Consider the following 14941-nt stretch of genomic DNA (forward strand, 5'->3'; position numbering starts at 1 on the left):
GCCTTCTCTGACACTTTCCAAATTTAATAGCTTCTGTACTTTTCCATTATATGCCCATAGTATCACTTACAAATACAAATTTATTTAACATAGGGTCAACAATGATCAAAAGACCACGTACTTGTGACCACTGCATAGTCAGTGCCTAGTAGAAAGTAACACATATAATATTTAATAAAGATTTATTATTTTAAAGACAACTATAGCTAAAGAGCAGTTCGTTCTTATAACATTTAAGTAGCAAGCAGTTTAATTTTAAAATTAAGTGGAAGAGAATCACTAAAACTGATTTTTAAAAACTGAGCAAAATGTCCATAACACCAATAGGAGAGTTATAATCTTTTGGTTAAAAAAAAGGAAAGACCACTACTGACTTGAACAATGGGTTCTTTATATCTACTTCTAGTTCACTGCTGAAACTATTTCAATAATGAAATGTTTATAGCCAAGACAATATGAAGTTTGAAATGCTTACTTCTCATCTCTGGATAGCTAATATAATTTGACATCCCAGCAGGAAGATGAAAGAGTAAAGAGAAATAAAAGTCCATTCATTTTACATTAGGAAAAATAAAAATTATTTATTATATATTAAATATAAATTATTTTTACAGAAGTCATTATTGATCAATCAGTAATGGACTTGTCAAAACATGTCATTTTATTTTGTTGTGAGTCCAAGAATGCTGGTCTATTTTAGAATTTTTAAACAGAAGTACATTTATTAAATATAAAAGGTACTAAGTCCTATCAAAGATTCTATTTTGATCTCTCTTTACCTTATCACCACAGATTGCAATGATAAAGCTCCTTCCTACATACGAGTGTTATTATTATTTCTCTTATCAGAACAAAAACACAGCACACAAAGCATACTAGAAATATTTAGTTCTTTTTAATCAGCTGTTTGATGATATAATAAAATAAATTTAAGTGGCACCTAGTTTAAACAGTTAAAATAGCTCATTGAAGAATAATCTTAACATGATATGTTAAGCCTAATTGTCAAAATAACACCTCTTCTTTTAAAGAAAGGAGAAATAAAGGCAGATCAAAGTTATGACCAACAATTTAGGGTTCATTTGGACCCTTACTGATAATTTTGTATATTGAGAGGCACAAGTTAAAAAAAAAAAATCAACCCACTAGATTTAAAAATAAAAAGATTTTAAAAGGGAAGCCATACATTTCAGTTAATGTCAAAAAGAAAAATAGCCACTAAAAATCACAAATTCTTTAATGACTAAATTTTTAAGCATTAAGATTATTTTGGGAAACACCTTTTCTCTTTGAAAATTTAATTAAATGTTTAACACGTGAAATAATTTACACAAGTTTTTCATGTTCATACAAATTAAATGACCCATGAATATAGCACCCCCAACCCCCCAGCAAGCTCAAGTTTGCAATGGTCTCAGCAGAAAATACACAGCTTACAATTTAAACAGAATTTGCAGCATTACAAAATTTTATGGGACCCCTATATTTTCATTTTTATAACAGAAAAGATTATAATGACAGAATTGAATAATCAGAATGTAATAAAAATATTTGTGCAAAACTGCATTAGTTATTTTTACCATTTAATAGAGGTAAAACTTAATGACACAATGACAATAATGAAGAAAAACTACATTGAAGCCATTCTATTTTAGGTCTCAAACAACAAGAATTAAACTATTACTAAACATTGAAAGAAAACGTGGCACCATGAGCAGCAGGAGCAATAAATGATTCAGCAATTTGCCAGCTAAAGAAGCTGACAACTGAATTCGCCAAAGTATCTCCACAGCCAAAAGACTGGAGGACTTAAATCGCACTTCAAAGTTGTTGTTATTGAAATTTGCAGATAGATCAGAAAGGAAATATTCATGAAAGTCTTTCCCTCCCCCACTTTCAAGGAGTGTATCTTGTATCATTGGAAATCCTTAAAAGAGTTGAATCATAGATTCTCTGGATTTTCCTACACCGATCCATTTAACTGGGAGGGAAAAAAAACTGTATTAATTTATTTACAATGCTCAATCTTCAGAATTAGCAGACATTTATTCCCCATTTTTGTCAGTGCCATTGCTGAACTTCTAAAGTGCTTTTTGCTGTTTTTTTGTTAAACCCTAGAAAACATTTTGCGTATTTCTAATATGGTGGAGATATTATAGTAAACACAGGGTAACCTGTGTTTTCATTTCCTGTTTTAATTAAACAATATTTACAATTCCTCAATTCCTAATAACTAGAGCAGTAAATCATTGCCCCAAACCAGGACAAGTTACTGATAAAAGAAATTATTTTTGATAAATGAATGCTACTAGTGATACTAAGAGTGACAACTTTTATACAACAGAAAAGTAGAAGTATCTTGAGATAATACTATTTAAATTTCTGTCAGAGTTGCTGACTGTATCGGCAACTACTGACCTTTGGGAATCTCTAATCAAATTCACCAAAATAGTTAAAATGTTTTACATTTTTCATTGCTAGATTTACTATGGTTTTAATTTTATAAAGTATGAACCAAAAACTTTAGACTAAATAAAAATAAATAAATAAACAAATGACAATTACTAAACATGATATCAAGGTGAGAAGGGCAGATGGCGATAAAGAAAAAAGCTTCATTTATAAGATGATCCATAAATATAAATGAACTATAATACAAAAATCATAAAAATTACCTAAGAGATTTTATTATATGGAGGATACTCAATCACTTTACTTTTTGTCACTCAAATCTCCAACAGTACAAATTAAAGAAAACAAGCAATATATTAAAACAAAGACTATGCAATTAGTTCAGCCATAACCAGGTCTAACTCTGTGTTTTAAATTAGTAAATTTTATTATTTATTCTTCTATTTATTTCAAATTGGATGCCCTATTTCCTGTACCTTTTATTTCCTAAGATCTAATAAAGAAACTCCCACACCTCTTAAAGGTGGTTTAATTTAAAAATAAATAAATAATTTTTTTTAAAATCCACAAACTGTAAAAAAGGATTTGTAATTTATAAAAGGAACAAAACAAGAATGTCTGTAATAGAGTAAAAGAAGAGATGAACAAAATTAAGACAGGGCCAAAAGGGTGGGAGATATCTATCTCCTAGTACATTAAGAATTAAAGGAAGGTGACTGTATTTACTACAAGGAATACAGATATTTTAGATGATCTCTTTCTCACATTCTGCAAATGAGAACTTTTCAAAGGAACAACAAACTTCCTCCAATCCTATTTCAAGGGTAGTTAAGTTAAAAAAAAAAAAAAGAAAAAAGAAAAGAGAAGAAAGAAAAGATAACTACACAAATATATTTACCTGGAATTTGAAGCTCATCTTCAATAAATCGAACATAATTTTGAGCATTAACAGGTAGCTCTTTAAATGTCCTTGCATTTGATATGTCTGTGTTCCATCCTGGGAGAGTCTTATATTGAACTTCAACTTTATTTAAGACTTCTTGATTTGCTAGAAGTTAAAGAACATATTATTTCAGGGGCTGCAGTGATAGTACAGGGAGTAGGTCGCTTCCTTGCATGTGACCAACCCAGCTTTGATCCCCAGCATCCATACGATCCCCTGAGCACAGCCAGGAATGATTCCCTGGGCGCATAGAGTCAGGAGTGAGCCCTGAGCACTGCCAGGTGTGGCCCCCAAACAAAAAAAACAAAATTAAGCAAAATGAAGCATATTTATGTCTATATCAAACACATTTTTGTTATATTACAGGTAGAACTTTTTAAATCCTTGGAGCTAGATGCATTTGGAATTTGGAATTTTAAATTTTTACTTTAAACAAAGCCTGGAATATGATCAATACAAGTGGTACCTAAAGAGGTGAGGGGAGAGGGGAAGGGACCATGGGAAAATGGTGGAGGGATTTTGAAACACTGGTGGAGAGACTGGTAGTACTCTGTAACTATAAAATAGGAATTTTAGTAAATTTTAAAATACAGCTCCTTCATTAGAAAAATTAATTAGTTTCCTTTTGAAAAGGCAAAACAGTGTATAAATCTAGGGCAGCATTTTATAATCATATTTCTATAGCAATGTAGTACCGTTAACTCAAATAGCTAGATCATTAGCTAGATCATTAGATGTAACTATAAAACTATAATAATAATACAGGAGATTAAGTCCAGATTTTGTCAAATGAGTTTGCACCAAACTTTAATTTCCCATTTTTACTGCTTTTAAAAGTTATACACAGTAGGGCCTGTGGATGTCTAGAATGGCAGCAATCTCAGGAAAAAGTTGGTAAACTTGCTCATCTGGGAAATATTTTGTGACTGTTTACAAAAACTTTATTTTATGTAACCATTTTCTCTATATTCCCTAAAAGAAAGTAACAAACAGATTATGGATACTCATAATTGGGAACAACCATGATAGGAGCAGTTGAGGCTTTTGCAGTTCAGCTTCTCTACCTGTACCCTAAGAAACACTAATGCTCAAAGCACATATAAATGAACTACTTATAGTTGCAGCAGGAGTGATGTGAAGAAAAGGGCTCTGAGATGGCATATAAGAGCTGAATCACTAGCTAGCTGACTGGAAATGAAAACAATTACTGACACTAGCAAAAGTATGAGTAGTCTAAGTAAATTTCATCAGTGCAATTGTTAAAATTTTCATGTACTGGGAAAACCTGAAGCATTTAAAAATAAGTACAAAGGAAATAGGGTAGTTCTAAAGGAATACCATCCACAAATTTGAGAAACTGAAGAAGTGATGAGAGATAGCTTAGTAAAGTAAATTCTGTTTTGGGAAAAAGTGGTACCCTAAAATACCCAGCTGATGCACTTGGAAAATCCTAACTCCTCAGACTGATAAACTCTGGCCTACAGGATTTCTGTTATAGGTTAAGACATCCCCTTGCATGAGAATGATACTGAGGCCTCTGCCCAGCATGCAGACCTCTCAGAATCTATCCTTTCCTCACCTAGAAAAAAATAGTATCTATGGTCCAGTTAAAAAATAATACAGCCCAGGAAATGCTGTGCCTGTTCCAGAAGGTAAGGAACTACACTGTGAAAGATCTGGAGGATCAGGTCAATATTCACCAGTAAAAGCCAACGAGAAGTACTGAACTGAACCATGAGGGTTCTCAATCAAGAGTAGCAGCTAGAGGTGGACTACAGAGTCAAGTGAGTGTATTGATATGGGAGTGCTTGCTATAATCTATGATATAAAGATGAAATATATTGCTAGGAATTTTTTTGAAATTTAAGGTAATTACTCAAAGCAGGTATATGAGAAAGTAGCAGAAGCAATCAAGAGATTCACAAGGCTGAGTGCAGTACTTTAGAAGTCTAGCTGAGCTGGGATAAGAGAAAGATACACTGAAGTTCTAGTGACACCTAATTTAGAAATCTCTTTAGGCCATAGAGATGCCTCCAGGCCCTGAGCCAGGCTGTCTTATCCGGGGCAACCCAGAGGGGGCGCAGGTGAGTTCCCCTCCAGCCCCAACAGAGCCCCAGAAGCCAAAAACCTCCAGAACTCAATCACCCCATGCTCCCGGCCAATATCCACAGGCTTGGAGGAGCCTCAACCATGAAAGAATCTGCTGAAAAACCCAGGTATGTGGGACTTGTAACAACTTGTGATGGAAATCTCCAGGTGCGCAGGGAGCCATCTTCCTGTGCTTCTGGTAGCCTGGCAGTCAGGTCCAGGAACTGCCTCTGGCACCATATAATCTCATTAACGGCCATGACTCAGAGACTCAGAAATAAATCTCTCAGAAGACAACAACACAGGATGATATGCCATAGAGATGCCCCATGCCCCAAAGCCATCATTCAGTTTAAAAAAAACTAAATTAACCTCAGCTGTATAGCATTATTTAAAATTTTAGAATTCCTGGAGCGCACACAGTCAACAATGTGGCAAATGCAGCCACATGACATCTTATTCTTATACAAGAGCTTAATAGCGCCAAGGTGATATACAACAATCTTCACATACTTTCCTCTAAGAAAATTTTTGGAACATTTTTAGTGGGCTATTTATAACAAGCAATACAAAATTAATTATTTAGGTCCTGCTCTGGGAGCAGAGTTTGGGGGTTGGGGTGGAAATATTCAAAATATGGTGGTAAGTAGGAGTAATGGTGGTGGGATTGGCGTATGAATAAATGTAACAAATTATTGTGAACAACTTTCACTGTCACTATATCACTGTCATCCCATTGTTCATCAATTTGCTCAAGCGGGCACCAGTAACATCTCCATTGTAAGACTTGCTGTTACTGTTTTTGGCATATGGAATACACTATGGGTAGCTTGCCATGCTCTGCCGTGCAGGCGAGATACCCTCGGTAGCTTGCCAGGCTCTCCGAGAGGGGCGGAGGAATGGAACTCGGGTTGGCCATGTGCAAGGCAAACGCCCTACCCGCTGTGCTATGAACAACTTTATAAAAATAAAATATTTTTTTAAAATCTGTTTAATCTGTATTAATCTCCCAGTATCTAGCTGAGACAGCAAAAAAGCTGCTCCTTAGGGGCTGGAGCAATAGCACAGCGGGTAGGGCGTTTGCCTTGCACAAGGCCGACCCAGGTTTGATTCCCAGCATCCCATATGGTCCCCTGAGCACCGCCAGGGGTAATTCCTGAGTGCAGAGCCAGGAATAACCCCTGTGCATCACCGGGTGTGACCCAAAAAGCAAAAATATAAAAATAAATAAAAAATAAATTAAAAATACATGAATCAGAGTAAAATACGTTACAGACTAGCCTGTGCCCACCTTTTCATTTAACATTCCTAAAGGCTAAATAAAACTATATTCCATCAAGATTTACAAGAAAGACAAAATTTGGGGCTGGAGGACTAATAGTACAGCGGGTAGGGAGTTTGCCATACACGCAGTTGACCTGGATTAGATCTCCAGCACCCTATATGGTTCCCTGGACCTGTCAGGAGTGATCCTGAACACAGAGCCAAGAATAAGCCAAGAATAAGTCTCTACAGCCAGGTGTGGAGACTATCTCTTTCCCCTCAAACAAAAACAAAAGACAAAATTTGAACTGATTCATACTAGGTTAGAGAAGCTTGGTAAACACCCCAAGCTACATACATAATTAAACTAATAAGAATAAAATCAAGCTTAACGTTGCCAGCCAATAACTTGTACCCTAAATGAGAGCCAATACTCTTCAGAGGAAGATATAAAAATCTGAATTGAGTCTCTAAAATACTTAGTCACAATGTCCAATATTCAACCTAAAGTGATTAAACATAGAAATAGTGATTTATAATCAAGGTAAAGAACAGTCAAAAGAAACTAAACCAGATGGTACAAATGTTAAACTAGCATATAATGTCTTTACATTTATTTCTAAGAATTTGCAGCTACCCTCAATTCCCAAGGTCTACTCATTAACAAGTCATAAAATCTACCAGCCTAATGAAGTTTCACTAAGTTAATATTCCTTTTGGGACATATTCCCAGGACAACAAGACAAATGAAGAGTTCCTATTTTTTATTTCATTTTTCAAGCCCGTGTTCTCTCTACACATGTATATTACTTGCGTTGTCTCTATGTTTCTTTGCTTGCTTATCTCCATTCTGGAAAAGCCTGTGTTCTTTCTGAACACACTCTTCTATCTTACCCCTCACATCTTTCTAAATAATTTCAATAAAAAATTAATTTTAAAAAATCAATAAAAATTCAATAAAAAATAACAATTTCAGTAAAATCTTGTTCACAAAAAAGACAAAAACCCAATTTTTTCACCTATTTTTGAAAGCCGTAAACATTTTGGAATTTCCAGAAGTTTAAAAACATCCAACTAAAGACAAGAAAACAACATCCACGATAGAAAGTCCATATTTACTTTAAACACAGGAGTCAGGAGAGGAAAGATGGCAGAGGCAGGGACACAGGTGCTGGTGGGACGAATGGAGCGGAAACGGCTTTCAGAACTCTAAATTGTAGGGTGCAGTGACACAGAAACTCGCCATAATTTCGCAGAAATGAATCTGTGTCACTTCTTTACAAAGGCACTTTTCAAGGCCACATGAGTCTGGAACTACTGTAATACACCAGGTTTTCACCATAAGTGACCAGCTTAGGCAACTGGGGGGCCCCAAAAACTCGTAGCTGGCTGGGCACCCATGCTGGGCCCAGAAGCTGTGCTAAGACTGAAATACCTCCATCACTGCTCCCATGGCTCAGGGGGCCAGCTGCAGAGGCTCCAGAAACTCGTGGCTGGCTGGGCAACTGCTATGGGCCCAGAAGCAGTACCAAGGCTAAAAAACCTCCACTGCCACCCCCACGGCTCAGGGTGTGGGCCATATGTACCAAGGTATGGCGGGACCCCAAGTACCCACCATGAGTGGCTGGCTTGGATGCATGAGCAACCCCAGAAACTTGCAGCTGGGCAGGCACCCACACTGAACCCAGTAGCTGTTACAAGACTAAAAAATCTCCACCACTGCTCCTGTAGCTCAGGGAGGTGTGGCAGTGCTCCAAGCAGATCAAAGCCTCTGCTGCCGCACTGCCCCAAGTATATTTCATAAAGAGCGCCACCCACAGCATATTATGGAGGAAAATCTCCCTAAGTGCCAACTGGCTGGAATCCCAGGATGGGGGTGTGTGCCCCCTGGTCAGGCTCTTTTGGACTGGTGGGCTGCAGCCCACCCAAAGTGCCCTGGCTGCAAATGGTAGCAGCCCTGGCCCCAGTCCTAATCCTTGCCAGGGTTGTTGCTGCTGTTACCACTGGAGCCCAGGGGTTCTGGGGCCACCAGCAGATCAACCTGGACCAGCAGGATGAGTGCATCCACAGGCTGATGGTGCCTTCAGACTTTCTGATACCCCCAAATTGTCACTGTGCCTCTGGTCGGATTCTAACAACTCAGTTTCCCAAGAAAGGGAATTTCCCAAAAGTTAGGTATGTGAACCATGCCCACAAACCACCTCTGAGCCCTACAAGCTCATTCATCAGCCTTGCTTCAGAGATAAATCTTCAAAGAGATCAAAAACTGTGGTTAATCTTGGATCTATTTCAAATAAATCTCGAAAGACATCAAAAGCCGCAGTTAATCTCGTACCCATGCAAGGCTGAACAGACTAGAGAGGATTGGGGGTGCGGGTGGTGGGGGTAGGGGTGGAAGGGGGTATTAGCCCAGTGCCTGCCCAAACAGAGTCCCTGTCAGCCATTTGCTCCCGCAATCCAAAATTGCCGCCATGCCCCTGGCTAAACTCCACTGTTTTAGGACGAACCTCACTGAGAAATTAACATGCTTAAAACTTGGGTATGCAGGTTATGTAACTGAAATCCCCAGGCTTTCTTGGAGCCAGGATGGGCTACCTCCTCTCACTTCTCTATACTTCCGGAAGTCCTGGCAGTCACGCCATGGTCCAACTTTGGCACGACCATGTAAATGCTTTCTCCAACCTTGCTTCAGAGACTCATAAATAAATCTTGAGAGAGATCTAAAGTCACAGTAAACCCTGGACCCACACATGGTTGAATAATCTAGGGCACATCAAAGCAGATTAGTACAGTGTCTGTCCAGAGCCTCTGATAGCTGTATACTCCCACAATCCAAAACCGCCACCATGTCCCCAATCGGAGATGGACCATCTTGAGATGGACCTCACCGAGAAAGTAACCTTCTGAAAACTCTGGTATGCAGATTTTGTGACTGTAATCTCCAGGCTTTCTTGGATTGGGGATGGGCTACATTTCTCTGTACACCTGAGGCCTGGCAGTCACCCCCACAAACTAACTCAAGTGCTACCATGTAAGGTCTTCCACTTCTTACTCCAGAGACTCATAAATAAATCTCAAGAGATCAAAAGCTGCAGTAAATCTCAGACCCACACATGGCTAAATAATCCAAGGCACATCAGAGGGGGGTAGGGATGGGTTAGCCTAGTGCCCACCCAAAAAGAGTCCCTGGCAGCCACTTACTCTCACAATCCAAAATTTCCACCATGCCCTGGCTGGACTCTACCACTTGAGGACAAACTTCACCAAGATAAGAATCTACTGCAAATTTGGGTATGTGGATTTTAGGACTGAAATCTCCAGGTTTCTCTCCAAGTCGAGACGGGATACCTTGCTCCACTATGCTATATTTCTGGAAGCCCTGGCAGTTAAGTCCGCATCCCCAAAGATGCCACCAAATTAAAAAAGCTACTCCAGTTGTACTTTCCTGATAGAAATACTGAACACCCTGAACAAACACAATGACCTCTTGGTACCAGTATAGCAAACCATAATGCACAAAAGAGAGAGACAGAAAGAAGTGCCTGCCATAGAAGCAGGCAGGGGAGGGGGTGCTGGGGGATGGTAGGAAATTGGGGACATCAGTGGCAGAAAATGTACACTAGTGGAGGATGTTAGATCACTATATGACTGAAACCTAATCATGAACAGCTTTGTAATGGTCTATTTAGTGGTGATTCAATAAAAAAATTCAAAATAAATAAAAATAAATGAACACAGGCGTTAGAAAAACTCATTTGTGTGATGGCTTTCAGGACAAGACAAGGTAATAATCTGAGGGACTATTTACCTTGAGAAGCAAGGTTCTTTTCTCCTACCCCACATTTCTCAAAAGAAGGAAGATAAGATTCAGGAGAAGCATATCTAGACTCAGAGGTAACATGCTGCTTCATTTCTATTTTGAGTTTGTGTGTCTGTTTGCCAAAATTCAGAACCCAAATACAATACATAGCAGTCAAGAAACAAGTGAGAATAAGTGAATCTAGATGCACTATTAACAAAGGACATATTAAATCTATGGATATTCATCATTAATTCCAAAAAGCTTTCTAATACTGCTCTAATAATTCACATTACAACATTACACATGAAATCTAATAATTACCTGGAAAATGAGGTATGATATCACCGTCTAACTTGTAAGCTACTCCAACTTTTATTTCTGTAAACATGTCCAAAATATCCAATTTGGTAAGTGCCAACCTAATTTTGGAAGAAAAAGCAACATTAAAACAGCAAACTCTTAGAGGCCATAATGTCTAGTATAACAGAAAATAAAACAACATTTGTGCAAAGCTAGAAGTTTTAAAGTAATACTGAAAACTATGAATTCATTTATAAAACAAGCCACACATAATTTTCCTCATAATAAAAAAGGATGAGAACTGACTCACCCGTGAATAATTTTTAGTAACAATAACTATTTCACTGACCACAACCACTTAGCTTTCTTTTTTTGTTTTGTTCTGTGGCCACACCCAATGGTGCTCAGGGCTTACTCCAGGCTCTCTGCTCAAGAATCACACATGGCAGGGCTGGGGGTGGGGAGGACCAGGGATTAAACCTGGGTTGACCACAATAGAAGGTAAGTGCTCTATCTGGTATATCATTACTCTGATCCCCTGCTTAGCTTTATTAAATGATCAACCCACAACATATATTTGTAGAAGGGCTCCCCGAAATAAAGGACACATTTTGTAGTCCTGAAACAAAGCGGAACTCACTGTTCTAGGTGGTTAATTATAAGATATGCCATCAATCCCCATTTCTTCACTCTGGCTATCATCTCTACTCTTCAGGCAAAAAATAAAGACATCGCATCAAGGATCCCTCTGATACATCAAAAAATCTGAATAGATTTTTAAGAAAAAAGATGTGGTCATAAAGGGTTTGAATTCTCATCCATAAATTCTTTATTCCTTATTTTGTTATTTATAGAAGCTGCACTAAAAAAATGTAGGTACAATTTTCAAAATAGTGTGTGATATCCACTGATCCTTGGAGGCCACATGGTGCCAGGGAATCAAACCTGGGTCAGGTAACTTGCACGAACCCTGACTCCTATACTACCTCCCCAGCCCCAAAGCAACTGTCTGTATTTAAAGAGTCAATTTCAGGATAGTACAAAATGTTACCATACCACAACCACCACAAAAATAATGGTATCTCTCCAGCACAGTACACGAGTTCCTCTCCTCACTCTGATCCCTATTCTTTCCCACACGAAAAAACCGATTATTTTATAATGCTATTCTGATTACTGACTGCATATTTGAAAAAAAAAACATGCTATATGTTATCTAGATTTATGTTATAAAATGATGAATAGACAGAAATATTCATTTGTACAGTCATATAGCAATGAATCTGAAGTCTGAGTATAGAAATTAGATATCAAGCACTAAATTATTATTACTATGAGTTTATATTCTTAACATTTAAATGTAATCATAAATTGTCCAACAGGATAAAATGATCTGAAGGGTACTCACGCAGTAAATCCATTAATCATATGAGCATATTTGAGCAAAACAAGGTCCAGCCATCCACATCTTCTTTTCCTTCCAGTGGTTACACCAAACTCTCTGCCCCTCGTTTGCAATAATTCTCCAATTTCCTAGAACACAGAAAATTAAACTTTTAAGATCAAAATATCAGTGGTAAAAGTCTACTGTAGTGGTACTTATTAGAATATTAGTGAGTCAAAGACTGTTGGAGATTAACATCTGTTCAAAAATTAAATTCCTGAGTGCATGAGCCAGGAATGACCCCTGTGCATTGCTGGGTGTGACCCAAAAAGCAAAAAAAAAAAAAAAAAAATTAAATTGAAGACAATTCCAAAGATGATGGAGCGAGAGGAAGATATTATTTGGAACAGAGTTCAAATAATCTATCTGACTTCATTACAAAAAAAAAAAAGAACCCACAAAACCCAAAACAACCCAATAATATAACACAGTTATACAGCTGTATGTACAGTTTTCAGTTTTTATTGAGGTTTTTTGGAGGGGGATGTTTCTAAGCTCAGAGGGTCTGAGGCACTCATGTTGACACTTGGCCAACTCGGCCAGCAGTTCAATGTTGGTACAATGATAAAGTGCTTCCAAAGACCTCCAGGGCAAACCTGGTTGTAGGATAACATAGCCTCAGATAGTTTAGGTTTATTGGGTTACTCCGCTCATGGTGCTCCCATTCCTCTTTGTTTATTTGTAGCTTCTTTCTTAGTGTTCTGTTGACTTGTAAATACTGTTTTTCTCTTCTCCTTGAGTCCTTTGCATAGTTTATTCAGAGCAATGTCCTTTTTCTATGGACACAGGAAGACTTAGCAAATGCTATGCTTTTATAACCTGGGAGTCATTTGACTCTACATGATATTTTCCTCCTGGGCATCTGTTCTCTCAACCTAAGCCTCAGCTGCCCTTACTTCCTAGCACCCACAAAAGCAGGGTCCCGACGAGGGACGAGACGGACCCAGGGCAAGCGGTGAGTTGTGTGCTACCCTGGCATCGAGATGGGCCCGGCCAAAGTGCCTAATGCTTAACTATAAGTTAAGAGCTTATAGTTAAATAACTTATAGCTTATGGACAAATGTTGTCATGATCCAAACAGTGATAACTAGATTTGGACCCTGCTGGGGTGAGGAATGATTAATCTGGCCTGAGTGCTGTGGTCTGAGTCTGTGGCAAGATGTTGCCAGGAGAGCTGCCTTGCAAGCCTCAATGTATCTCTTACTATGTTCATACAAAAATGACTAGTATTAAAATGTTAACAAGTGTTTGGACTAAGGAAAGGAAAAAAACCTTAAGAGTCAGGAAGGGCTTTGGAATGCCCAGCCCTCAGGAAGGGCTTTCTTATGTTGATTTTGCTACCTGGCTGGGTGTAGCCTAGAAGGCAAGGTGGGAGAGACAAGTAGGAGGAGAGACTAGAAAGAGGATGCAGTTGATCCAGAGAGAGGACGGAGCTGGGAATGCGGGAGATGAGAAAGATGGAAGATTGAATAAACGGTAACTAATCAGCAACCAGCTTGGTCCTCGTTCTTCCTTCGCCTGTCCTTGGTCAACGGCCGTCCCGATCCAGCCCATATACAGCGGTTCCAGAGTACTGAACGCGGGCGGTGAGACAGAGCCACCTGGAGAGCCCGCGAGTGCACACGCCCTCGGCGTGCATTAGTTTTTTACACCTGGTGGCGCCAAGGTCACACCCACTGATCCTTGGAGGTCATTTGGTGCCAGGGAATCAAACCCAGGTCAGGTGCCTTGCATGCACCTAACCCCTATGCTACTCTCGTGCCCAAAGCAGCTTTCTGTGTTTAAAGGGTACAATTTCAGGACAGTTCAAAATATGTTACCATACCACAACCACCATCAAAAATAATGCAATCTATCCAGCACAGTACACGAGTTCCTCTCCTCACTTTAACACTTTGATCCCCCTTCTTCCCCACATGGAAAATCTCATTATTTTAAAAAATGTTATTCTGATTACGTATTTTTTAAAAAAACAACATGCTGTATGTTAAAATACTAAATGGGTTTGGGGCAATTCTTTTTGGTTTGGGGCTATCCCAGGCTCAATACTCAGAATTACTCCTAGCAGAACTTTGGGGAGCATGTGACATTAGGGATCAAACCTGGTCTTCCCACTTGAAAAGTATGCACTGCAGCCTTTTATGCAATCTCCCAGTCCAGAACTAAGTTGTTACTAAGTGATTTTTTTAATAAACAAGTCCTTTATTCCAAGAACTTTAATGATTTTCCTGAAAATCATGAGGCAAACTCACATCTAATAAGCATTTATTTATATATGGCAATACCCTTTTGAAGAGATTTAAGATTGAAACTCTGGGAAAAAAACTAAGCTACCACTATTTTCTTCAACTTAGTATTCCATCTATTATCTAACCCCTATAAGTTTTACCTTTCTGACTGAAGGAAAAAAAAACGAAACCAAAAAAAAAAAAACACAACCAATTTCATTACCTCTTATTCTGACATTATTGCAATTATGTATTTCTTAGAAATATTACTCTCATCTTTGAGTTCCAGCCCAAGTCCAGTTTCATGAAAACGGGCAATTTACTTCACTCTCCACGTCTAGGTTTCAACATGTGTAGAATAGGAACAGTGATACCACACAGCTCTGACTATCTGATAGGCTTTTAAAGTACCCAAGAGTTCCTCTCTGCTGCCACTAAGACTATAATGTACATGGGCACAT

At 38.4% G+C, this 14941-nt stretch overlaps 1 protein-coding gene across 1 annotated transcript in view; it reads right to left on the minus strand.

Moving 5' to 3' along the window:
* Positions 1-873: 873 nt before the first annotated feature.
* ADSS2 (adenylosuccinate synthase 2) overlaps positions 874-14941 on the minus strand; it is a 41810-nt gene continuing 27742 nt past the window's right edge. The window contains exons 10-13 of the mRNA XM_004605443.3: positions 12217-12341; positions 10830-10927; positions 3311-3460; positions 874-1981 (exon numbers count right to left, since the gene is read on the minus strand). Of these exons, the coding sequence (XP_004605500.1) occupies positions 1929-1981; positions 3311-3460; positions 10830-10927; positions 12217-12341 (426 nt within the window). The 3' untranslated portion in view covers positions 874-1928. The remainder of the gene's footprint in view (positions 1982-3310; positions 3461-10829; positions 10928-12216; positions 12342-14941) is intronic.

Source organism: Sorex araneus, chromosome 9 (genome assembly GCF_027595985.1).
Source record: "Sorex araneus isolate mSorAra2 chromosome 9, mSorAra2.pri, whole genome shotgun sequence".
In the NCBI taxonomy this organism is placed as follows: domain Eukaryota; kingdom Metazoa; phylum Chordata; class Mammalia; order Eulipotyphla; family Soricidae; genus Sorex; species Sorex araneus.